The sequence below is a fragment of the Neospora caninum genome, chromosome III (genome assembly GCF_000208865.1).
Source record: "Neospora caninum Liverpool complete genome, chromosome III".
NCBI lineage: Eukaryota > Apicomplexa > Conoidasida > Eucoccidiorida > Sarcocystidae > Neospora > Neospora caninum.
The window spans coordinates 276281-302325 of record NC_018388.1 but is presented as its reverse complement, the minus strand read 5'-3'; the positions used below and the strand labels follow the sequence as shown (position 1 = coordinate 302325).

At 56.3% G+C, this 26045-nt stretch overlaps 3 protein-coding genes across 3 annotated transcripts; 2 read left to right on the top strand and 1 right to left on the bottom strand.

The window, feature by feature from the left end:
* Positions 1 to 3127: 3127 nt before the first annotated feature.
* Positions 3128 to 14722, top strand: NCLIV_007280 (hypothetical protein; the record flags this gene model as incomplete). Its single annotated transcript, XM_003880239.1, has 15 exons — positions 3128 to 4922; positions 5407 to 6288; positions 6720 to 6911; positions 7543 to 7622; positions 7950 to 8075; positions 8695 to 9321; positions 9762 to 9864; positions 10429 to 10464; positions 11078 to 11175; positions 11573 to 11620; positions 12088 to 12186; positions 12569 to 12819; positions 12971 to 13140; positions 13750 to 13841; positions 14474 to 14722. The coding sequence occupies 15 exons, from the start codon at positions 3128 to 3130 to the stop codon at positions 14720 to 14722; spliced, it is 4848 nt and encodes a 1615-aa protein (XP_003880288.1).
* A 2568-nt stretch (positions 14723 to 17290) lies between these two features.
* Positions 17291 to 19295, top strand: NCLIV_007270 (putative ppg3; the record flags this gene model as incomplete). The annotated part of the gene is made up of 3 exons (XM_003880238.1): positions 17291 to 18209; positions 18594 to 18748; positions 19224 to 19295. 3 exons carry the CDS (start codon positions 17291 to 17293, stop codon positions 19293 to 19295), a joined length of 1146 nt encoding a protein of 381 aa, XP_003880287.1.
* A 2089-nt stretch (positions 19296 to 21384) lies between these two features.
* Positions 21385 to 23928, bottom strand: NCLIV_007260 (putative p97 protein; the record flags this gene model as incomplete). The annotated part of the gene is made up of 1 exon (XM_003880237.1): positions 21385 to 23928. The coding sequence occupies one exon, from the start codon at positions 23926 to 23928 to the stop codon at positions 21385 to 21387; it is 2544 nt and encodes an 847-aa protein (XP_003880286.1).
* Positions 23929 to 26045: the final 2117 nt, after the last annotated feature.

Sequence of the window (26045 nt, the reverse complement as noted above, 5' to 3'; positions counted from 1 at the left end):
GGGCGACAAAGAAATATCTCGTGGAGAGCGTGTGTGTGGATTTTCGACTGAAGAAAAGGAACTCTTACCAGCGGATTTGTGAGACGTCGTCTCGGAGGTGGCGCCGACAGGGCAAGGCCCCTGAGGGATGGTTCCATCGCTTACGGATATGTTTTCCGAGCATGTACGACAGGACCAGATGTGTCGTCTGGCGGTATTTATGTGCCTCTGTGTCACTCTCAGAGGCCTTCAATGCGTATACCCAGGGAAAGGCGCAGCCAATGCGTTGCGAATGTTGAAAGATCCGAATTGTGGGTGTCGCGAGTTGCGTGCTCGCTGTCTCAACTGAGGAAGTCTGTGAGGGAGGGGGAGAAGTTGTAGCTTTCCTCCCAATTGTTGAGTGTATGTCATCGCCGAGTGTCCTGTGCTTAGTAAGTTCACACGTGGGAAATCGAGACTTGTTTGTGCTCTGTGAGTCCCAGTGCAGAAACTGCTTATCAAAGACTGTCCAGAGATCAAAAAACGCGCTCCAAAGTGCAGTGGCCAGCCTCTGGGACTCCCTCCGAGTTGGACTTCTGGTTTCGATCTTGAGTGTCTCTGTTTAGCGGATCCAAGTTCTATTGTGCTATGTTGTACTACAGTAGTTCTACTTATCTCGTACTTACGCATTAAAAAATGGTTCTAGCTACCCTGCAGGGAGAGACACCGCACTTGAAGTTGCCTCGGTCTAAGCATAAACACGTCAGTCCGCCGGCAGCCTCAGTTCCAGGCGGCTGTTCTGTTCCTTGCTTAACCCGGCGACGGGAAATGCTCGCGAAGAAGTAGAAGCTATGCATCTACGCGCGTCTCGTATGCAGAACTAGAGTAGTTGTGTATGCGGATAAGCAGCCGTATATATTCCGCCCGGTATGACGCGCGTTTGCCCTTTTGCCTCAACCGCAGTTCGTGTACATATGCGTATGTATATACACATACGTATATATATATATATATATATATACATATATATATATATATACTGTATAGAGGGGCATCGAGAAGGCGACACCTTTTCAGCAGAGTGGACTCGTACAGCGCCTCTTGGCTTCAGACGCGATTTTGAGAGCTTGTGCAAACTTTGGAACGTACACCCGCCAGACGCGCGTTATTGTTGTCTGAGAGTCAGGAACCGTGAGACTCGAACAGAAGTTGCGCGGTCGGTTCAAGAGAACTCAAGGAAGAGTCGCTTGCTTCTCATCGCAGCTGACAGAAATAAGTGGCTTGTTTGCTTCAGTGTTTCGGTTGTTCACAAGGAGCGGGTCTCTTGACTATGGGCGAGGAGGCAAAGGCTGCGCTCAAAATGGTGTCTACCGTGCCACAGATTAGGAACTGCGTCGGGAAGAGAAGGTCCACCGAACCCATTGCACGAACACCAATGAGGAATCCACACACACACATTGTGTTGAATGCTCGCATGCATCAGAGGCCAGGCACCGCAGGACTTCAATGCTTTCCTCTGAGTGAGTACCCGAAGTACCCGAATATTGGTTCGGATCCATGATTTGTACCAAGTTTTTTGAACAGAACGGCGTGTTCTCGAAGACACTCCGCTTTTCAAGTGTGCTCCGAGCGCGTCTTCAGCATGCAGCGCCCAGATATCAAAGTTGACTAGTTTCGAAAGACCCTTAAACCCGGTGAAAAGGATTTTGTGAGCGTTTCACACTATTGGATCGAGTGTGCCGTGATCCTGGTGTTTAGCGCTGTCTCGGCGCTGAGCACTCTCTGGTTACTCTCCGTTTGATTTCTTCTGGAACGGACGGAGGCAGTGCGTTTCATTGAGGAACGTTCCTTTTGAAAAGACAAAGAAACATACACAGCAACGTGAGTGTGAAGAGCGATCTTGGAACTGGAAACTCTCGAATTTTCCCCTACAGTGTACGGCGCCCCCGGCAGTTTGCCGACACTTCCCCTTTCGCGGACCCAGCACGGCGGGTTATTTGACGGGAAGGAAACCCCTTGTGAGTCTTGCTTTCGTCAGTTTGTGTTTTCTTCAGCGAAAAAGGCGCAAAGCTCCGTCACTGGAGTCGGGCTGCACAGGTGCAAACGTGCGGAAAGCGCGAAAACGTTTGTGCCGTAATCGATTTTTTTTAACAACCTGCCTCTACAGAAACCCTGGAGAGAAAGAGCAGCAGAAGAAGCGAAGTATTGGACACAGGAAGGGAAGCAAGTTCTCTCCGCAAACACGGGTGTTTTTGTGATCAAAAATGTGTTTTTTGAAGGCCCCTCCAACTTCCGTTTCACACGGACTGTACATTTTTCTCAGGAAAAGTCGCGAAGGCAGACGGAACAGAGTTGTGTCTCTACTCGCGTAACTTGTCGCGAGACAACAGAGCCTGCGAGCGTTTTTCGCTGACCCGGTTCACCCGCCAGAAGCGACGAAAGTCGACTTGGCAAAGAAAGCCTTGGTCGATGACTGAAAACACATCCCCCTTGCGAGGTTGAAAGAACGCGTTGCCGGGAGGATCTTTTCTCCCGGTTTCAAGAACCGTCAGCGCCCGTTTGAAAACGCGGCTCTTTTCCTAGCCGGGGCCTCCATGTGTGACCTGCGAGAACGTTTTAACACACATCTTGTGGAAATCTCTTCTTCTCTATCGGAAGGCGGTATCCTCAGGCGAGCGCTCTGTTCCACACTTTCCTCGTCTTCCGGGAGTTCTTGTCAGCGTCTTGTGTCTCCCATATCCGTCGTTTTCCGCGACCGGCTTTGCTTTCGTGCCTCCTTCCCATTTCTGCTCTCGAGGCCGTGCACACGCTTCCTGCGGTCGGGAAAAGCTTTGACTGCTTTTCAGAACCCCCGATAAAAAGACGCATCCTCGACTTGGAGCCCAGATTCGAAAAAACCCGGATTCCAGAGACGCTCGACGACGCAGAGGCGTGCAGAGAACACGCGGTTTTTGAACAGGGCGTAAAAGCCCTGGTTTTCTTCCAGCGTTGTTCCGACTGGAAAGCGGCAACTTTTGCTTCTCGGCCAACCCACTGAAAACGCGTCGTTCCTTTCTTTTTCTGTGCGTCGTGGGAGACACAGCCATGTCTCCTCAGTCTGCAGCGGTCACGGGGAAACCGCCGCTTCGCTTCTAAGCAGAAACCTCCGCATCTTGCCGCTTTCCCCACCATGTTCTCCGACTTTACGCACTCGTCGAATCGAAAAATTGATCTTTCTGGCGCCTCGCGACCGGCCTTCGTCCGGGGTCGCCCCACGGCCGGCGGGGCCGGCTCCGGCGCCTGCCGCTCGACCTTGCTCGAGTTCCAGCGCCGAGAGAGACAGTTGCGCGAGCGGCACCGCAAGTCCGTGGACGCAGCTTCGAAGGTCCAGAGGTGTTGGCGGGCGTCTTTCGTTCGCCGGCAAACAAAGGCCGAACACCGGCGAGCCTTCGACGCCGCCGTCACTGCTCTCCTAGCAGAGGCGCCCGACGCGACGGACAGCGCGGCCTCGCGCTGGGAGGCTGTCGCGCAAGGGCCAGCGCCCTGTCCACTCCGCATTCAGCGGGCGCTGCCTTTCCTCATCCGGCAGCTTGCATTCTTCTTCGACCCCGACCAAGATGGACACGAGGCGAGACAAAGAGGCCTGCCTTCGCCGTCCTCGTCCCCCGAACCAGAGACCCAGGGGGGCTGTCGCGCACGCGTTCAGGAAGCGACTGGGGACGCGAAAAACGCCTCGTTTTCCCCAGGAGCGCGGCTGTGGTTCGCACAAGACGTCGCGCGGCTCGGACTCTTGTGTGATTGGGTGACGCGTCTCGGACAAGACCACGCGAGGACCGGGCCGTGCGAAGCATGCGAAGCGCCCGGGGAAAAGACTCCCCTCGAGGTTGAGATGGATGAGGCTGCCTCTCGGAACGACGTGGTGTGCCTTTTCTGCCTCGCCTCGGAGGACGCGCGGCGCGCCGTCGACGCCCAAACTCTGTCTCCTCTTGCCGCACCGGCTCGAAAATCTTCAGCTTCCGGCCCCGGCCCCCTGTCGCAGGCTCCGGTCTCGCGCGTGGCCGCCACAGAGCTGCGCCTCTTGCTCCAGTGCGCCGCGTTGCGGTACCGCGCAGTTCTCTTCAACAGTGAAGCGCCGCCGTCTCTGCTTCCGCCTCGATTTCTTCTCGCTGAAAATGCACAAGGAAGCGGAGATACTCGGCCCACACGCGAAGCGCCAGTCAGTCGCGCACCTGCGTCTTCTCTGTTTGGAGCCGGAGGCAGGCGTGAGCGCGCGGCGCCGGAGAATCGCGGGGAGGGCGACGTGGACCAGACGATGCCTCGGCCGCAGCAAGCCCAGACCGCGAGCAGCGACTGTTCCGCCCGAGTCGCAGGCCTCAGCGCGTTCTCTTGGGTGCATTTGCGGCCTTCGCGAGGGTGGCGAGGCAGCGTCCTCGCCTCGTCGCTGCTGGCTGTCTTGAGAGACACCGCGACGACACGGGAGGAAGAAGCGAAGCAGGGCGGGGGCTCCAGCAGGTTGTCGGGGAAGGCAGAGAGCGCGGAAGAACGCGAGGAGAGACGCGTCGCCGTCGCGAAAGGACCCAGCGCGTGTTCGTTCGAGCCGCCTTTTCTCTTGCTCCCTGCCGGCCTCGTCGAGGGACAGTCTGCTGGCGCACTGGAAGAGACGCGCCAGGAACCCTGGCACTGGGTTCGCACCGTTCGGGACGTCCTCCTGGCTCTCGCTTCTCCGCCTTCACGCGGTGCTCGCCCTGATGCAGATGCGCGCCTCGCTTCCGAGAACTCGGCGGGACTGTCGCGCCTCGTGCGCAGCTGGCCACCTGCGCAAGCGCCCCTCGCGGCCATGCTCGGAGACGCGCTGGCGGATGTGATGGCGACGTCGACACGGCGCCCGGACGCGTCGCGCGACGCAAGGCACGTCCTAGACAGTCGCGAGCAAGGCGTTGCGGTGGTCGTCGAGACGTGTTTGCGCGCATGCAGACACGCAGATGGTAAGGAGCGACGAAAGGCTCTGGCTCAGGCTTTGACGCAGAAGATCCGTTCACCGGCGCGCGCGTTTTCGTCAGCCTCGAGTTCCTCAATCTCGTCAGCGCCCACCTCCGCGTACTGTCGTGAGCGCGAGGGTGGCCGTCGGTCCTCGGCGGCGCGCGCTTAGCACTTGGGCGGCCGGTGTGATCGTGGCAGCATGTGCCGTCTCTCCCCACAGAGCGTAGCCTAAAAGGGTGTTTCTCTCGCAGGCCCTCACAAGGTGTAGTCGAAGCTTCCACCTGCACGTCCCAGCTGCAGCTACGGCGACGGATGTGTTCCAGTCGCGGCGCTGTTACTTTCCCCTCCTCACGTACTCAGTGCATCGGCACTCCGGCGTAGGTCTTGGTGTTTTCCCTTCGTCTCTGTTTTTTCTCTCCTGCTCTTCTGCGGCGCGTCTTCCCCAAATCTCGCCTCCGGGCTGTGTGTGGTGTGCGTGCACCTGTACAGACATCAGCGGCGAGGTGGAGTTCCTCGTCCACCTCCTGGGCGTGCCGTGCCTCGTCCCCGTTTTCCAAGCTGCCTCGCCTGCGGCGTCGTGCCCGGCCTTCCCCTCCGCCCTGGCTGCTCCGTGGGTCGCCGTGGGCGCGAACGAGGAGACAAAGCAGTGGCGGAGGCGCGTGCGCTTCCTGACCGGGGTTCTTGGCAACGCGCTGAGTTCCGTCGCGGGCTGCGACGCCCTCCAGGCGCTTCTCCGGACGCGGCAGCTCCTTCCGCCGGAACCGGCCAGGGCGGGTGTCTCGACAGTCTCCGATGCCGCCCCCCTCGCTCTTCCGGGGGACGGTCTCGGCCGTCAGCCTCGGAAGTGCGAGGACCGGTCGGCGAGCCTGCAGCGGCGAGAGGCGGATGAGCGGATTCGCGAGTTGATGGTGAAGCGCGTGTCCTCAACGACAGGCAAGGCAGAAGCCGGAAACAGAGTGCGCGACGAGGCGCGCATGCCCGGTGAAGGGTGCGTGGAAATGGAAGGAGGAAGACCGAGCTCGCTGGTTCTCTGGATCATCGGAAACGCCCTCACTCTGCTCCACAACCAGATCGTCTTTGGCGGCGAAGCACCGGCCTCGCCCGAGTGTCGCGACGGCGGAATCGGCGCCACGGACCGCCCGAACGGACACCAAGCGGCTCAGAAAACGTTGCTGTGCATCCTGTGCTGGGCCGGCAGCTTCGCCCACGACGAACTCCTCAGGCAGAGCGTTTTGAGTTCAGAGGAACAGACTGGCCGTGAATCAGCGAGCTCGGGGATCGACCCGGCGCTCAGGTCCCAGCTGCGCTTGCTAATGACCCCCGCAGTGCTTCGCGCCCTCTTCGACTGCGCGGATGAAGACCCAACAAACAGTGAGAAGGAAGAAGGAATTCTCGTCTGTCGACTCTCTGCTCGCCCATGCGAAAACAGCCCCACGACCTACACGGTCAGGTCGCCTCTCTGCTGGTCTGACTTACAGTGTGTTCATTCGCCTCTTTCCCTGGTGATATCTACCAAACTACCTCTCTCAAGCTATACATATAATTTTTTTTTCGTACACATGGATATCCATATATATATATATATATATATATGTTTATATCGAGTCCTATTTACAACTACATCTATGTGTGCATGCGTGTTTAGTCCTCTCTCACTTCGGTGTCAGTCTCCCTGTATATGCGTTGATATATATATATATATATATATGTACATATATGTGAACCTTTGTTCTTTCTAGATTCTGCGCGTCGTTTTCCATTGGCCCGGAGCCTCTTTGCTTGTTTCCTGAACTCCCTGGCAGGGCTTCCGCCGCTTCTGCGTCTCTTCTTTCCTCCTTCTCTGTACTCGCCTCCGGCAGTCAGCAGCGCCGAAACCGACGCGGCGTTGGAAGGCGATTCGGAAGATCTTTCCGAGAGCGACACGTCCGAGGAGGACGCACCAGCAGTTGACCAAAAGGCGGAGGCGGCAGCGGATAGCTCAGGACCAGCACTTGGTCAGTAGGCGCTTTTAGAGTTTGCCTGGTTTGCGAGAAGCCGAGTGCCGGTGCGGGCTGAGACGAGACGGGATCCCTCGTAGGCGTTTGATAGACTTTCAAAAACCTCTGATCGACCGATGTTCGCGCGACTGAAAAAACGTCGCACGTGGACACGCTTTGGCTCGGTGGGCCGTCTTTGAGGTCCCGCACGAAAAGAACAACCGAGAGAGGCGCAGAGAAAACACTCTTTGTTGCGGAGACGCGGGTGCGTTCTTTTCTCTTCGCGCAGACGTCTCATGACGGGAGCCGAACGCGGCGTGTGCATGCGCCCTCTTTCTCTGTGCCTTGCTTCTTTCTGTTTTGTGGCGAGGGTGATTGCAAAGAAGACGCGACCGTGCCGCGCTTTTCCAAACACGGTCTGCGTAATTCAGCGTTTGGGTGTGTTGCATGCCGTTGTCGTGGGGTCTCGTCTTCGTTGGAGGCTCTAAGGGTTCGTCGTTTTTCCTACTGGGTGAACGACGCGAGGAAGCCTCTGCCCAGACAGCTATGAGGAAACGTGCATCTGTTTTCGCGGCTTGGGCGTGAGCTGAGAACCTTTCTTTCCTTTGTTTTCGTCAGCCTCGCTTTCCTCTGTGTGTTTTTTTCGCAGGCATGGACCGGTTGATTCTCAACGCGTTAGCCATGAACACTTCCCTCTCTGCTCACCTCCTCCCCGTCATCCGCCACGTCGTAGGTTTGTTCGTTTTTCACTTCTCACGTTACCTTCCTCTGCTCCCACACAACCCCTCGTCCGGTCTTTCCGTGTCGCTTGTCTCCTTCCTGTTCCAGAGATGAGGCCAGGGCCCTCTGGACCCAACAGAGACCGCGAGAGACGCTCAACGCCTCTCTGCCTCGTTCTCTCTTTCCCTTGCTTCCTTTTTCTCTGCCTTTCTTTCGCTTTCTTGTTCTTTCTCTGTTCTCTTTGTGGCATTAAATGTGCATTGACGCGCTGTTGATCGTGCATTCACGGATCGCTTTTCGGCGGATCGATTCCTGCGTTGACGGTTTGCCGCGCAGTTTGACGCAGAATGTCACGGCGACGTCGACGAGTTCCTCAGACGCCTGGGACATGCACCCTTTTTCGAGGCGCCTCTCGGCCAAGTGCTTCGTGCGGCGTGCACGCTCCTTCAGTATCAACTCGAGGTGCGTCGGCTGGCCTCTCTCGGCTCGGAGAGACTGCCCCTCCGCCAAGGGCCCGTTTGCTGGGTCTGGATGCTGAGGCGCGTCGGATGGGTTCCGTGGAGGCCTTTCACGTTTGGGGATTCGTAGGATCGTTTTCGCTCCAGTGAGAGGCGCCTGCATTTCGCATAGAAACTGCGACTTCATTCCTCTCTTCCACGCGAAAAACCAAGCAGTTATGCTCTGTGTGGGTGGACACTCTGTGGCAGCTCTCTGATCGTCTCGAAGCGGATAGGAGAGCTCGGATGGGCCGTTCTTAGGAGCAAGCAGCGTTTTTGCTTGAGTGGGATCCCTCGCACATGTGTTTCCTCGTCTTTCCTACTTCTCTTCTTTCACCTGCTTTTCCAAGTACCTCTTGCCTTCCGGCTCTTCCCCGACGATGGATTCCCGACTCGTCTCAACGCTTTTTCCCCACCATGGACGGCGCACAGCAACGTGGATCCGATGTTTCTCTGGAGCTTGCCCCGCCTTCTCTCTCCAGTGCGTCGCTCGCCTCCGTCGCGGCAGTCTCCACCTGCGTGCTCTGGAGGGGAACTGGAAAGGCCCTCCGTGTCTGTGCCTCTCCGTGTGCGCTTTATTGCAGCTTATGTACGACTCTGAGTTGGTAGATGCGTCCCGGTCTGCTTCGCTGCCTGGGTTCCGCGCGACGTCTTCGCCGCTTTCCGGCGCGCCCCTCCTCACGGCCTCAGACATCCAGTGGTTGTCTCTGACTCTGAACAAGGTCGCCTGGAAGCTGCTGCAGGCGTGCTACACGCCCACTTCCTCGCCCTTCCCCGCTCTCGCCGCTCCGGCTCTCGCCAGTGCGTGGGGCGCGGTGTCTCCGGTGTCTCCGGGCCTTGCGGCGGAGCGCCGGCGGTCGCGGTTGCAGAGGGGCCGGAACGGCCTCGCGGCGTCGCGTTCGTCCTCGCTGCGCAGCGTCCTCAACACACTCGTCCGGCAGCTCTTTGACCGCAACAGCCGCCTCCACTTCCTTCCCGAAACGTCCTGGATCCTCCCCGACACGATGCATCTGCTGAAGAGCAAGGCCTTGCTCCATCAGCAGGAGCGCCTCGCGCAGCTGGATGCACCCTTTGCGCCTGCGCGGCCCGAAGAAGGCGCCGCTGAGGGCCTCGATCGCGTCGCAAACACCGGCGTGAAACACGCCGAGAAAATCCTCGCAGCCCTCCTCACAGAGCTCCCGCACACGATGACCTTTGAAGACAGAGTCCTCGTAAGAGTCTGCAGGCCTTCCGAGAGGGAAAAGCGAGGCAGCGAGAGGCCACACACTGTCCCCGCGTCTCTGTCTCTGCGGCGCCGTCTTTCGTCGGGGTCTCGTCATCCGATCTCGCGCCGCTTGTGTGACTGCTCCGCTGGGCTCCGCGAAATGGCGACCTGAGGAGGCTCACGGTTTAGGATGCAAATGAAACGCGTCGCGGCTCTGGGGTCTTTTTTCTGGGGGAGCGCTGTTTCGTTTCGCGGTTTGCAGCTTGCTCACTTCCCGTTCTTCCGAATGGCTTTCGCGCGCGGAGAGGAGGTCTGCTTTCCGTTGCAGGCACCAGACTCGAGACGCGGTGTGGAATCGCGTTTGCTGCCACGTTCAGCGCGTGTCTCTGTGGAGTGTAAGCCGGGTGTCTCTCGACAGCGCGTCTCTGGTGCAACTTTGGCCTTCAGGTTTTCTACGACAAAATCAACGCAGACCGACTCCGGTTCCGCGACGCTTTTCACCAGCTGCCTTTCGACCGCAGCCTGCACGAGATCCGACGGGACTACATCGGTACGCGCGTCAGGTCGAGGCGAGGGATTTCCGATCCTGCGATATAAAATCGAATGTGCAGGAGTGTAGATTAGCGGCGAATCGTCACATACGAAATCCAGGTCTTCTAGGAACTGTAGTTGAAAGAAGCCGTGAGTCGTCCAGGCTGATCTCAACCGAGTACGGATAACAGGGGCGGGGGTTCCGCGTTTCAACCGACAAAAATAGCTTTGCCCTCTGAACCTCGAAGTTGGAGGCTGTGAAGTGACGACGGCTTTCTGCGCTTTTAAAGGCGAAGCGCCGTAGAGTGTGAAATCCTCAGTCTCGTCCCTCTAGATTCAACTGCATGCGTCCATTCGTGTCCAAAAAAGAGGACCTCGGCCGGAAACACTTTCGAAAGATTCGAGACACTCGAGCGTCCTGTCTGCTGAGGCGAAACCGTTCGCTTATAAACAGGCTCCATCTTCCCGTGCCAAGCCAGGGTGTCTCGGTGAGGGATAGATCCATCGTTCCTTTCAAGTGCTTATCCACCCCTCACTTGGTTGTGGCAGTTGCCTCTGTGAAACATGCGGAATCTCCCTGCAGTTGAGGATGGCCTCTTCGCCCTGGGATACGCCGACGGTGAGCGAAAGATCAGGAGACGCGAGTAGTTGTCACGCGTGCCTTGTCGGCTTTTTCGAAGGGCGCCGCCTGCGTGCCCACCTGATGTCCTCAACGGACGACGCATGCTAAAAAAACGGGGGTTTGGTTGTTGACGTTTCGAAACTGCATGCATAGGGCAGCCATGTATCTCTATGTACACCGACATCTGCGTCCACGAGCATGTATTCAGTGAGAGAGGAGACCCTACACAAGCATCTATAAATGCGCACACGTAGCCATCGGGTTTTGGACGAGAACACACTATAGCAACACGCGCCAGAACATGTGCACGTGCGCATTCGCATGCATGCATCTGACGAGATAGTCGTAAGTACACATAAACAGCGTAAACCGGCTCACATGTACGCATCTCTCTCTCTGTCTCTCTCTATCTATCTATCTATATATATATATATATGTATAAAGAAAATATTCGGATTTAAGGTCTCACGTTTCCGTGCAGATGGTGCATTGTCGGGTACGTGGCATTGACTGTCTGCTTTAGCCTGATGCTCGATTTGTCGACCTCCGTGGAGTGTGCCTCTGTCTAGAGCCTGTGCATCGCGTTCGGGTTTGTGGCGACTTTTTGTAGAGCATGACCTCAAGGGCTTTTTTCGAATCGAATTCATCACGGGCGAGGGCATCCCCGAGGAAGGCATTGACGGCGGCGGCCTCTTCAAGGAGTTTCTCGTGAGTTGTCAAAAACCCGTTTTGAGAGACGACGCGCGGCGCGTCAAAACACACATGCGTTTGAACGGTTCCGCTGCCGGGGGCGAGAGGCCTCAAGCGGGCAAGGTCAAACCGACGACTCTGTTTTCTCTCTTGAGACTCTCGTTTCTCTCTTGAGACTCTCGTTTCTGTCTTGAGACTCTCGTTTCTCTCTTGAGACACTCGTTTCTCTCTTGAGACTCTCGTTTCGCCCTCGTCTCGTGCGGCCTCACCTTTCGACCGGAGAGGGCGGAGTGCGGCCGACGAGAACCGACAGAGCCTCTCGAAGCACACGCCGACTGCTCGCCACCGCGACGTCTTTTAACGGCGAGAAGTGCATCTCCTTCCGTCTGGCGTCTGCGTTCCTTTGTCGACGCAGGTGCTCCTGTCTCGAAAGGTCTTTGATCCTGACTACGGACTGTTCAAAGTAGGACACAGCGCAGTGGAAGTCGCGTGACCTCTCCTGGCCCTTCGTGGCTGTAGATACAGGCGACCAACCCTCCTCGCAGGGCTTTTCGGTCTTCACCCCCGAAGCATCGAGCGCCTCTCTGCATCGCCGCGAGTGGCCACAGTCGCTCTCTTGTTCAAGCGCGACGGAGGACGAGTTTGCGCATCTGGCTGGTTCAAACGCCTGCATGGCGCGGGGTGTCCACGGGGCGCATGCGCCGAGGGGCGAAAAAGACGGTGCGGTGTTCGTCGGGTGGCCGGGAAGGGCTGAAAACACGTGCGCGGGAGAACGTGGAGGCGTCGTGGATCATTATCCACACTGCTTCGACAGAGTGCAGATGTAAAAGTGTAGACGGTTCCGAGAACATCTTACATGTGGGGACGGACGTTTCCGCGGCGAGGAGTCGACGAGGTGCGTTGCCGCGACTTGCTCCTGTGTTTCTACAGGCGTCTACGGACAACTCTCTCTATCCGAATCCGAGTGCACACCTCGCGCACTCGCACCCTACGGCGCTTTACAATGCTCTTGGCAAAGTAGTTGGCAAGGTAGGCAGTTTGTGCATCCGATGTCTGGACATGGGTTGATGCGCAGGTAATCTCGCTTCGTCTGCTAGCAACACAGCCACCAGGGAGCGTGATGCGGCGGCAGGTTGCAGAGAACGCGCCCCTGTGTGCGTCTGCGTACATCAACACTCGATATACTGCTACTACCCGTGGAGAGGTTATGTCTCTGTTTCTTCGATTTGAGTTCTACAGCTCTGGATCGCGGACTCGAGAATTGTTTTCGCGCGCAGTGCGGTTTTGATTGAGGTGTCCGTCTGTTGCCAGCCGCCTCGCAGGCGACACTCTGCTGCCGGGGCCAGGGAGAGTGTTTCGACAGTCGACATGTAAACGTCTCGCGGCCGTGCCAGCTGTGTGTCGGTTTCAGGCTTTGTACGAGAAGATTCTCATCGAGCCGCAGCTGAACCGCGTCTTTTTGAATCTGCTTCTGGGGAGACCCAACCAGGTGGACGACGTCCAGGCCCTCGACCCTGTGGTCCACAAAAATCTACTCTTTCTGAAGCACTACACGGACAACGTCCAAAACCTGGCACTTACCTTCAGCGTCACTCTGGGCGACTTCGGCAGCAACGAGGAAGAAGATTTGATTCCCAACGGCGGAAACATTCCCGTGACCAAGTACGCACCGGGATCCGGCCCCTCGCATTTCCGGCCGCAGCCAGAAAAGTCGTGAATTTGACTGCGAATTCACGTGGCCGTACCCGTGCACCTTTTGATATAAAAAGGCGTCATTTGCTGCGTTTCTGTTTTCACTGGACTGTCTCCGCAGCGACTCCAAACTTCGGTACATTCAGGCAGTCGCGCATTTCAAATGCACGAAACAGATCGCGAAGCAAACGCAGGCGTTCCTGAATGGCCTCTCGCAGGTGATTCCAGTCAAGTGGCTGAAAATGTTTAGCCCCGCGGAGCTTCAGTTGCTTATCTCGGGTAGTCCGTTAGGTAAGAGGGCGAAACCGGCGGGACAGAAAGGCGAAGGCCTGACGCGAAGTCGAGCAGCAGCCACGCTGGCCATGCTGCACACAGAAAGCGGTTCCGCAGTGAAAATGCGGATCTGCGGGGTAGCCGACACAGCCGGTAGTTCCAGCGGCGCGTTCCGGCTACCGACCAAAACGGATTCGACACTCCAGAGTGATGGGTATTTACTCTCGGCACTCTGCGAGAAGGGGGCTGGGGAATGTATCCCAGTTGTCTGAGGACGCGGTCGGCCAAAAATGCCGTAAGAAAGGTGTTCAGTCTCAGCGGGGAGTGGTGTGTCGACTGAGGACCAGTCATGGGTCGTGTGTCACGAAAGTACGCCTCTCGACGAGAAGACGTTGGTGATCCATAGCTCTGGGTTTAGAACGCCGCACGCGTGTCAGCCCTTGAATCTTCTAGGGCGTGTAGGAATTGCCGTAAAACGGGTCGCGAGTCATCTAAGGAGAGAGTTAGCCGAAAAAGCATGCGTCGAATCTTGGACCACAGAGGGAGGACGGCACGTGTATCACTCATAATTTCATTTCAAGCGAGGCCGTTCGTGCATCCCCGCGTCTTCCCGTCTCGGTTCCTCAGGATTTGATGTAGCAGACCTGCGCGCACATGCGAATTTCACCGGAGGGTTCGAGGCCTCCTCTCCGACCATCGGTTGGTTGTGGGATACGCTGGTAGGTTTGAAAATGGACACTCGCGAACGAAGGGACAATGGGAATTCAGGCGCGACTGAACTGCTTCTTCACTCTTCAAGACAATGTCCTTGGCAGCAACTCTGTGTGGGAGTCCTGCCGCAAAATAAGAGGTGTTTGTCGGTGCCTTCCTGTAGCGCGAACCCTCGAACAATTGGAAACAGATTCTTTGTTAGTGGTACGATCGGTTGTACGAGCTTCATTTTCGTTTGCCCCCCCCCCCCCCCCCCCCGCGGGATGTTGTCCGCGGCTCCGCAAGTCGGATCCAGCGTTCTGGAATGTCCCGGAGCGGCAAGTTGGCCTCTGTGTAGATCTGAGGAAGCAGCTGACCGCTCAAAGCGTGTGCATCCTGCACACGCTGTTTCGGATAGACCTCTCAAAGTTGATATGCTGAGTCGTCAGTTCTCGCAACTCGAACTAGTGAGGTTCTGTGCGCCGTTTTTGTCGATGAATTCCCCACATCCCGTATGTACACTGGCGTGCAGCGGTCCGTTGTCCGAGCACGCGGCCAGGGTCCGTCTCACACGCAAATTGCTCCAAGGAAAAAGAGAAGAAATGAGTGCGGACATTCAAAACACGTCATGCGCGTGACGGCTGGCCTGCTTTTTCTTCAGGAGGAAATGAGTAGCGAGGAGCGGTCAAAGTTCCTCATGTTTGTCACGTCTTGCTCGCGTCCGCCTCTCTTGGGATTCCGCAATCTCCACCCCTCCTTTACAGTCCACAGAGTTCCAGAACGACACCGGCTACCAACGAGCAGCACATGCGTGAACCTTCTCAAGCTGCCGCCGTACGAGTCCAAAGCGATTCTCAGGGAGCGGCTCATGGAAGCTATTGAAGGCGCTGAGGGGTTCGGGTTGTCTTGAAGGGGGTGTACGTGAGTTTGGAGCCGCGTAAAACGACACAACAACCCGCGTCAGGGGCTGCGGGGCTCACGTTCTCGTGTGCTCGCTGTGTATATATATATATATATATAAGCATTTAGCTGCATGCACGCGGTTCGGGCGAGTCGCGGAGTAGACGTGTTTAGTTCTGAGCGCCGCCTTTCTACCGGATTTCGCCGCCCGTGCTGGTTCCCGGAATGAAAAATATGGGGAGGATCGGTGAGCGGGTTTGTGGATAGATTTGACTTGTATGCGTTACTTGTCGAATGCAAAATCCAGGAAGTTTTCGTTTCTTCGTCTTTGCCTTGTATCATGCGGTGACCTAGGGTCTCGTAACGTGATAGTTCAGTTTTTCGTTTGTCTATGATCCAGGCAAAGTGCCGTGGGATGCGGCCTATTTCACCAGGAATGTTAGGAAGCTGTCACATGAAACCTGCGGGGGGGTTCGATCTGAAGGCAATGGATTTTTTTCATGTACAGAGCTGGAACAGTTCCAGGGGTTTCACCTGAGGAAAGTTGCTGCAGTGCACCGAAGGACGGACGCTACACATTGCACACTTCCCATCCTAGCCTCGGTACGTGGTACTGGAGCTTCTTAACGGAAACGCTCTCAATTTGCATTCAAAAAAAGGAAGAAATCCAATCGCCTTTTCAGCTGCGGGGGAGGCTTTAGCCCCCGAAGACGCTACGGTCAACAAGAGATCCTGTGTCAAAACGAAACAGATTTCTATTCCCTAGGGTCTGACCTTCCTGTGCGAGAAAAACCTGCGAGCGGAATGATGCCGGGCAGCTCGCTGGCGATTGATGAGTCAGTTCTCTCACGTCCTGTCTGCCGTGGATGCACAGAGGCACATCAAAGCGACACACTCACTCTGCAAATGTAATGCGTTCTGCAACATGTAAATTTAACCAATGAGTGCACCTGATGCCACAGGTTTTGTGTCACATCAGCCAAAGGCTCGAACACATCGATGTCTAGCCCCCGATGCCGTTATCCGACGAACAGGCGTCGTGAAGCCAGAGCACAGTAATCCCGAGACACATTCATGGTTTGTACACATGGCTGTGCATGCAGTAATGCTATGCTCCCTTGCATCATACGTGCGTTTGAATTAACGCACAATGATTTTCACGTACGCAAGGGCGATGCGGTGCCCCAACTCGGGGTGGTTTTGTGCCAGGTCAAATGGGCAGATTTTCGCAATTCTCAAATGTGTGCACGCGCCCGTATACCGTTTCCCTGCCGTATTCCTGGAGTCACATGCTGTGGAGTCTTGGCAGCTTACTTGCAGTTGCATACTCTGCACAACGTGGACGCACACGTGCGCATTCAGCTGAGTTGCAGCCCTCGTCGATCTCATTGCTGAGGAACACACCGACAGGCTAGCAGTAGGCTGGCAGTTTTTGGCAAGGCGTTAGCCCCAGAGCTTAGGCACAGTGACAGGGAAAGAAATTTGACCCGTAATTCGTTTCTGTTGATGGACTCGCGTACGTCGCCACCGTGTGCTGTAAACAGACTGTCCCCCTAGACGCACCTCTTTTAGCTAGAGAAATGTAAACCGGCCATCTTTTCCCACGATATCGCTTTCTGTAATGCTAGATAGGCACGAAGGAAAGCGGCGACTAAAACCTGCGCCAGTTTACCCCGTTCCATGACCCTCCACGTGAACAGGGAGAGAGCGGATACACCCAGCGGGCTGAGGCGCCTCTCACAGACACATCAACACGGCCGGAGTAGCACTGCGGAGAGCGCATGCAGTCTGATGCTTTTGTCCGAGGCTGCGCAGAGCGAAACGTGCGCTGAATCTCACTCAAGGTGAAAGAAAGTGTATCGGAAAGTGAATCGTCCGCATTTGGCAAAAACAGGCACATCACGAAACCAAGTTTCGCCGGGTTGTGCCTGCTCTTGTGCGGCGCCGCTGTGCATGCGTCGGGGTGAGAGCCAGTCGCCCGTTTTGAGTGCAAGCAGTCCAACAAGCACCACAGGTCTCTCCGTTGCGAGAGAGCAAAACTGGTCGTTTTTACGTGTAACAAGCTGCCGATCTGAAACGTTCTGTTTTCGGCATTGCTGACGGGTGTGGAGGTGGCTATCTGGCGTACGAATCGATTTCCCAACGTCCGCAGGCGCCGAGTTTCGATGCGCACATGCTGGCAAATCGCGACTTCCACGACGGCGTCTCGCGGCGAACAGGTAGTGTTTTGCTCAACAAAATAGAGGCAAAACGGCGGTACATTCCCAGACACCATGCCGTCTTTGGTTTCTGCGGCAAGACCTCACGTCTCTCTGCGGCGGCCTCGCCGCGTTTCCTGAGAGCAACGCGGTTTGCCCGTCACACTGACCAGTTACAGAGGGACGGGCACACGTGATATTCTTTAGCCGTGCGCGCGCACTCAAGTGTCAGCGTTTGCTGAGGTGTTTCGGTGCCTCTCGCTTGTCGGGAAATCGACGGGATCGGAGTATGAGGAAGGAACACGGCTCGAACCGTCTCGTCGGCGGGGTTTTGCGTTCTTTCTTCGCCTACAAAAGGGATCGTTCTGTCGAGAAAGCAAATGGAGGCCGAGCACAAAACGTGGCGGCTCTCCTCCACTTTGAAGATGAGCGGCAAGAATCGTAGGATTCAAGAGTCCCCGCGTGGTGACCGGAGCAGATGCACTTGCGTGCTCGTCCTTGTTCTGTTAGGGCAGTGCGCGCTGATCGACGCGTTTCGCGCGGCCCCGCCTGGAGCTCGTCTGGAGCGTGAGGTTCCTGCAACCTTCGAGGCGGAGTCTGGGCATCACCTGAGCCAGCAACCGTCCACGGCGGGGCGATCTCACCCCGAGGACCCACCGAACCTCGCCGCAGACTCACTGCCTGGCGCGCGTCGTGGTCGGAACACCCTAGCCACGGAGCCTGTTCACAGTTCACAGTTTCCGCACTCGGATGGAGAACTTGTCTCAGCAGCCGTCTACGCCCGCGGAGCGGCGCCGTCAGTCAGTGCCCGTTTTTCACCAACGCTTCCCCCTGCGCGTGTCCTGCCGACTCCGGGGGACACGTCGGCTGCGACCAGTCCTCCCGCCCCGGCTGTCGTCCCCGAGACGGCGGCCGCTCCTGTGTCGCTGACGCGTTCGCTGGAAGCGACAGCTTTGGCGATGCACGCGAGCGCAACAGACTCGCCTCTCCCCGTCGGCTCTGTTGAACACGAGCACGAGGTGTCTACGGTCCTGGCTGCGGACGAAGAAGCTGGGACACAGCCGGTCCCTGGCACTGTAGTCCCTGGTCCGTTGAGGAGCGAGAATGCAGTAGGCGAAAACTCCCCCGTTTCTCCGCAAATCCCGGGGCTTGAGAGGCCGACGGAGCAGGAGAGAGTGCAGGACGCGTGGTCAGAGGAGCGCGTAGGAGCGTCGACGATCGCGAGACGAGATGACAGTCCGTTCGGCGAAAGAGCTCCCTCCCAAGGCGTTGCGGCAGAGCAGAGATCGACAAAAAAGGGTGAGCGAAGCGAAGCATGTGTGCAGTCTGCGGAGCTCTCCGCAGGAGGTTTTTGGCCCGACGCGGACGCACTGGGACCCAGACTGTCAGCTTATGCACAGGCAAGTTTCGAGTGTAGCTAATGAAACCGCGCAAAGAGCCAATCTTTCGAGGCTAATCGAGACCAACAAAGAACGTGCTGAGGGTACCGTCACCGCCTTGTAGACTCGTCAGAGCAATGAGAAACAGCCCGTCGATGCGGTGGAAAAGCGCCGCGTAAAGATCGCTTCCGTGGGGGGATTAGGTTGGACTCCTGACTGACTGACGCGCCGGCAACGTGAATGGTGCTTCCTTGCCAATCCTGTTCCGTTAGTCTTCGGTCTTTTCATTGCTTCGACATTTCAGAGACTTCGGATTCGCAAGTAACAGGGGACGCGCTCGCAGTCCAAGCAGCTGTCGCGCACGGAGAAACAAGACACAGTGTCGCGCTATGGGCCCTCTTCGCAGACTTCGTGGCCATGGCTCTCCTGATCGCCAGCATCCCCGTCGTCCTCAGTTTGGTACGTTCGAAAGCGTTGACGAATTTCGGGATTGAGTAAAGCGTGTGCATGCAGCCGTGTCCTGTCTCCAAGGATGTGTATGCGTATGGATGCTAACTTGCGCGGCTGTGAACACCGCAAAAGGCGACTTGTCTTATTTCTACACCAGCTCTTCGACGGTTGTCCGTTGCCGTCAGTACAGCGCTCGATAGGGCCCGGTGGAGGTACGGTCAGGTGCGTTGACACAAAGTCGACATGCTCCCCCTTCATTTCTTCATTTCTTTTTCGCGGTCGCGCACTGTACTGGACTCGCAGGCACCAATCTCCGTATACTGTACAGCTGTACTGAAGCGTCTACGAAGGCATACACCTTTTGGATGGCCGTTTGCACAGAGGACGCGGGTTTACTTGGCGTCCTTCATGCACTTTCTTTTGCACGCGGACGAGAGACCCAGTGTGCGTAACGCGAAAATGCCGATTTTGCGCGTGTCCGCAGGCTCGGGGAAGAAGTTGGAAGTTCTGGAAAGAGGAGGAAATGACGTTCGAAGGATCGTGTCAAGGTGAGTGAATTCCCGTTGCTAGGATGGACCCGCGTACGCGGTGCGCGAACGTGCCCTATTCGAGTCAGCTGCTCATAGCCGCCCACGTTATATATATATATATATATATATATGCCGTAAAGCTGAAGGCGGCTTCCTTGAGAGACAGTCACAGGCGGTCGCCTCCAGTTTACATCTGTATCACAGGCACTATAGATATGTAAAACTATTATAATACAACCTATAAAAGGCAATTCCCGTTGCTCGCCCGCACCGTTGACACATGGCCATCCCGAGGGGTTCAACTCGCCGAAAAGTAGTGCCTCAACTATAAACGCATATGTATGTGTTTGTATGCGCACGCTTTCGCGTGTATATTAATACACATAGGCGTGTACGTAGGCGACCATATGTTTATCTGTGCAGAGGTACTAGAAGGTCTCACAATATATATTTATAGAAGATATATATATATATATACATGCATGAATGCATGCACATCGTAGCTGGAGTCTCTGTGCTGGCAGCCGCTCAGCGGACTTGGCACGTGACACATGAGTAGCTTGTCCGCGGTGATTTGGGTGTATAGTAAGATCGTTTTGATTATTATAGGTAGTGCTATTCCACCAGCGACGTACATGTCGAGAATTCGACCGAACATGCAGAGGCACGTCCTTGCTGTTCTTTTCTGTGTAGGCCCAGGAGATGCAGATATGGGGATTCCTGGTTTTGACGAGTATTCGCCGGGAACCCGCAGAAACCGTTCTGATCGTGAGCGATTGTACTACTCCCCCGTTTGAGTCTCTCGTTTTCAGAGAGCGGACACGCATATGATTGGGTATGCAAACCTACGCTATCTATAGTGCCTGTCGAGCCGCTCAAGGAAGATTTGGTCTTGATTCTATTCTAGGGGTGTAAAGGTGGTGCACAGGCTAGGGTGTATGCTGCTCTTTTTTATTCGTGTAGCTGCGAGTCCAGTTACAGCTATTTTTTGTGTATTCCCCATGGAAACGATGGTCAGTCCATTCGGTGTTCTTTTCGGCACCGTACAGAGCACATCTTTTTGAAAGAAATGATACCCGGTAGTGGGCTCCTCGTGAAGGCTACAAGTGCCGCGAGGGGAATGAATTGCAACACTGTCGCAAGGGTGGCATGGCAAAAAATTGCCCCAATTCTGTTAAAGTGACTCTACGGCCCACGAGACACAGCAGCGGCTGGGGGTATGTCCTGCCGAAGCGGCGCCAACGATGCTATCGAGCCGTCTACAGTGGTGCATGCATCCGCCGACCCTCGCATGCGCCGCTTGCCGCAAGCAGCACCATATATATATATATATATACACCATATATATATATATATATATGACTTCAGTGTAGTAACTCGGATATATCTATAGAAAGCATTGTCAGTGTACTGATTCGCTTAACGCTCGACGTCCCAGGCTGCTGGCGTATCAGCATTATATACGACCGGTCCACTTCACGCAGTATCACCGCATGTTTGGGCTCTTTTGAGCCGGTCACGCTCACTGAAGCGCGTTTGGATGTCGGCGACACGCGGAAGATTGTTTGCAAACTTTTGACAGGACATGCCCGTCTACCCTTTCCCATGATCTGTAACCTGGATTTCGCACCGGTGAAAAACAGTGACGATTACCTAAAACAGCAAGATACAAGCGACGTTTCCGCTTTACAACACAGAGGAGCTAGTCTATACAATTCACATTGAATTGTTCACGGAGCGTTCTTATAGACCAAAGAGCTGCACAGGAAACACCGCTCACAAAGATCCCTGGCAAAAAGCCTACCTGATTCTAGAGGCATGTGAGCAAAAAGAGGACGGAGGAAAACGCTCACCGCGGCACGGCCAGAGAAACACAACACACAACTGTTGCTATTGCCCCATCGTTTCGCACATTCCCAGCTCCATGCCACTCCGCGTTTCTCCACTGAAAACGGAAAAGCGGAATTCCCCGTGCGTCCCGATGACAAAAAAACTCCCCCCGTCTTTCTTCACGGTTTTAATACCCTCAGAACTGAATTTGCGCACGCATTGTGCGCCGGAAAAAACCGCCGTCTACGCCTGACACGTCTTTTTGGGGCCGGGCGACGTTCCCGCCTACAGCCACTCCGCATACGAGGCCGGCACCGGCTCGCGAGCTGTCTCCTTCATTCTACGATAGAGCTGCCATCCCTCGGGATCCGCCAGGACGTCTGCTAGCTTGCCTGTGTGGTTTTTGCGCCAAGCAATCCACGCGTCTTTCTCCACCTGGTGCTCCTGTTGCTGTTGTTCGAGCCAGTCTGCGAAACTCGCGGGGACTGGGCGATTTCGTGCCTCGTTGTACTTTTTGAAAAGTTCCCATCCCTCGCCTTCAGCAAGCACCGTCTTCAACTGCCCCGGATGCTTCGCGCGCCACTCCCGCCACTCGCGACCCTTTTCCTTCTGCAGACACCACTCTTCGTAGGACTCGTGCGCAACGCGGTTGGACGAACCGGCCGTCCAGGCTTTGTACAGAGCCCAGCCTTCCGGGTCGGCGAGAACGTTAACCAGCGGGCCTTTGTGCAGGCGTCGCCAGGCACGCCATTCGCGTGCCGCGCGACCTTTGTGCATCTGCGCGGAGGAGCACCACTCATCGAATGAAGAGCAGATTTTATGCCCTAATTTTTCCATCATGTTCACATACAACTCCCAGCCCTCTTTGTCCGCGAGAACCGAGACGAGGGGCCCTCGATGGACCCGTCGCCAAGAGGACCACTTGGACGTCGCCGCCGCTTTCTGCTGGTCTGGCTGCTGCAGAAACGCCTCAAAGGTTTGAGGCACGTCCGAGACGTTCTTGCGAAGCAGGTTCTCGCGATACAGCTTCCAACCTTCCGGGTCCCGAAGCACTTCGTGCAGAGGGCCCTTGTGGAGGCGACGCCAGTTGATCCACTCGTTCCCGGACGGCCCCTTGCTTTGCGCCCAGGCCTCAAAGGTCTCTTCGATCGACGCCCCAGAACTCTCCACCACGCTCTTGTACAGCAGCCAGCCTAGCGGATCTGCCAGCACACGCCGCAGCGGGCCCCTGTGCTTGTCGCGCCAGGACTGCCAGGCGAGCTTGACGTATTTGCCCGAGTCTTGGAGCCACGCGGCCAAGTCGTCTGGGACTTCGATCCCCGCTGCGCGAAGCATGGTGCGGTACAGAATCCATCCGTTCCCGTCTGCCTGAAGAACGTCTTTCAGCTGGCCAGGGTGAGCCTGGCGCCACGCCCCCCACGCCTCGACCGCGACGAAGGCCTGCTGTTCGGGAAGCTTCATCCATTCCGCGTACGTCGCAGGCACAGCCGCGTTCCCTCGCGCAGAGCTGCGCATTCGAAACAGTTCCCAGCCCTCGGGATCGGCCAACTCCCGATTCAGAGGGCCCGCATGCGCGCGGCGCCATTCCGTCCACTTGGCTTCTGCTTGGTGCGCCTCGAGCCACGTGGTGAAGTCGGACGGAAACGCCCGACGGCCTCCGCGCTGCATGTGCGCAGCGTACAGCTTCCACCCTTCGGGGTCCGCGAGAACTTCCTCCAGCGGTCCTTCGTGGGCCTTTCGCCACTGGCGCCACTGCGCCGAGCTGCTCCCGGGGCTCTTCGCAGCTCGGTAGGCTTCGAGCCACTCAGAGTACGACGAGCGTACACGGGCGTGTGAGCCTTTCTCCAGCATGTTCACGTAGAGAGCCCAGCCTTCCGGATCCGCGAGAACTTCCGCAAGGGGACCCTTGTGCGCCTTCCGCCAGGACGACCACTTGAAAGACGCAGCCCCCTTCTGCTGCTCGGGCAATTGTACCCACTCTTCGTAAGTCGCCGGCAGAGACACGCCTTTCTTGGTGTTGTACGCTGTGAAAGCCGCCCATCCAGCCGGATCCTTCAAGACCTCGTTTAGAGGGCCGCGGTGTGATTTGCGCCACACAGCCCAGGACGTCGGGGAGGCGTCCCGTTTCGCCATCCATTCGTCATATGTAGCCTCGATGCGTTTGTCGCCACACTCGACCATCGCTTTGTATAGAGCCCATCCCTGCGGATCGGCGAGAACTTTCGACAGTTGGCCGGCATGCTCGTGCCGCCACTGGGTCCAGGCCTCCATGGCTGCCTGCTTCCGGACAGTTGGGTGAGACACCCAGTCCTCATACCTTTCTGGAACATCTTTCCCGTCCCACACTTTGATTTGACGGTAGAGAGCCCAGCCTTCAGGATCCGCCAGGGTAGCAGCCAACGGACCAGGATGTGCGCGGCGCCAGGCTGACCACGTCCGCCTGCTCGCGACGATCTTGTGCTCAGGCAAGTCGCGCCACTCCTCGTACGTTTCGGGAACCGGTTGGCCCTTTTCACGTTTCATGGTTGAAAAGAGCCGCCAGCCCTCTGGATCTGCCAAAACGTCCCGCAGCTGACCCGGACACCCCTGGCGCCATGTCAGCCATCTTTTCGCGTGTTCATTTTGTTGCAGCCACTGCTGGAAAGTGTTTGGGACGGGGCCTCCAGATGAGGCCTTCATCGCCTTGTAGAGACTATACCCCGCAGGGTTCTGCAATACCTCTTCCAGCGGGCCTTTGTTGTCCTTCCGCCATGCTCGCCACGCCTTCAACGCCGCAGTCCTCACTTCTGTGGAGGGCGAAGACGGTACGCCTGGTGCCTCTGACACCATCTTTTGACTCGTCGGTTCACAGACAGAAGAATCGCTCGAGGGATTCATGACGGAAACGGGAACAAGAGGACCTCCAGAAACCAGCTGGAGGTGTTCGCGAAGACGGACGAATAGGCCACTTTCGAAAACCAGATCTGGACATAAACGCGACGAATGACACGCACACTATATATGTATTTTTGCGTGCGTTAAAGCGAGTCAGGTGAGCGCCAAAAAGCCGTCCGTTTTTGAACGGCTGCGCCTAAAGCACGAGTCGGCTGCTGTGCTGTCGCGAAGGAACGGTGTGGGGGACGCCCACGGGATCAGCTGAACGCAGGCTATCGATTGAGGATGGAAACTGGATTTTTTTACTGAGGGACTTCGCCTGGACAACAATGTCACGAGAGACGAAGCAAAATAGCCTTCTCGCACGGAATCCTCGCCTGCGCTCCAAGAAGTAGCTAGAGAATTGCCGCAATCTTAACAGACGGACTGAGCCGAAGGCGAGGGGAAACACGGGAACCGGATCGCAATGCTGTCGACTGACAAGCAGCAGAGAAATCGGAATACGTCGCCTGCCGCAGTGAACTGCACGGACCAGAAACCACATAACTAAAACGCACATAGGCGGAAACTGACATTTTTCCAAACGACCCTGAGAGAGAGGTACGGACCAGGACGTGGCCGCGTGGTGGGACACTTCGCGTTTGCGCGCCGTCACACCAGAAGATTCTCACGCTGGTGAATAGCGATGTGGGAGAAAAGAGGAGGACACGTACCCCCCCACCCTCCCCCCAAATTTTGATCGTTTCAGCAGCCGTCTCCCGTGTGGCGCGTGCTACTGAAAGTGTAAGAGGGGTCACGGAATCACTTTTTACGGGCGCCACGAAAGCCCGCATTGTAACCCAACCACATCTAACCGACAGTCGTGTTTGGTCTTGATGGTCACCGTGGGTGAACAGAGAGACAAGTGCCCTCAAACACTGGTCAGTCGTTGCGCGAACGGGCCCTCACGTGGCTATAAAGCATTTGGGAAAACGTTCGCAGGCACTTGATCTGTCCTGTCTCGACAACTTTCCTAGAGGCCGGAGGTTGGTTCTTAGTGGACAAAACGAGACGCCGACGCTTGCCTCTAGCAAAAGACATCACGACTGCAGACCACGAACATACTTCACTCCCCACGAGGAAACGTGCGACGACTATCTCTGGGGTGAGACATGTGTCTCGCGCACAGCAGAGCGAGTTTCCTGGCGTAATTGCTTCGGGTAAATCGCTACCAGTCCTCGTGATGGTGCGGTTTGGAGGTCCCACGAGGGCCGACGCCCACACATTGGCCTGAACACTAGTAGTCTCGTTCCGTTGACTTTGCGTCGAAGCCGGTACACATCAGACTGATAGTTTTCCTGCTGTGCACCATATTGAATGGCTAGCGCAGTGGGCCGTCTTTGGAATGGATTGTTGGTCTTTTCCATCTTGTCGCGGGAAAGTGCCTTCCCAAGTGGACGCAACTTCCACTGTGTCTTGCCAGTTTGAGAAGAACGTGCGCTTCTCAGGAGCTTTTTTTCCACAGTAATCGGGCCCGTACCAGTGACGTGCGACGCATTTCCCCCATGCAGCGTCATGGCCGAGTCACTTCAGATCTTGCTGATACGCGATAAGCTGCTGCGGGGCGGGTTGCAAGCGCTGCGGTTCTTCCGTCAGGTGAAATGTACCTGGCGATACTCACAAACTAGAAGTGAACAGTGCTGCCTACCCAAGGAAGTGATATGTGTACACTGGCTTTACTGACTATACGAGTCGACACGTGCCGCGGATCTATCAGAATACACACGTAGGTTTATTGTCCCGCCGCTGCCTGGGGAAGTTTGAACACAAATGCTTCAGCTGGACGTCTACATATCATCTGGTGTAATCTTTGGATGTGTCTATAGCGTTGGAATTCTCTGAGCCTCTAAAGATTGCAGCGATTCTTGGCTGTGCCCGGGGGTGCGGCGCCCGGCTGATTTCACATCGACACGGCACAAGTCATAGACTGAGCACCGGTGTCAATTCATCTCTTCAGGGCAGCCCCGGTGTACTTCTTCTGTTAGCGGATATAGCCTGGTTTGTTGTTCGCCACGGTGAACGGCCAGGGTGCC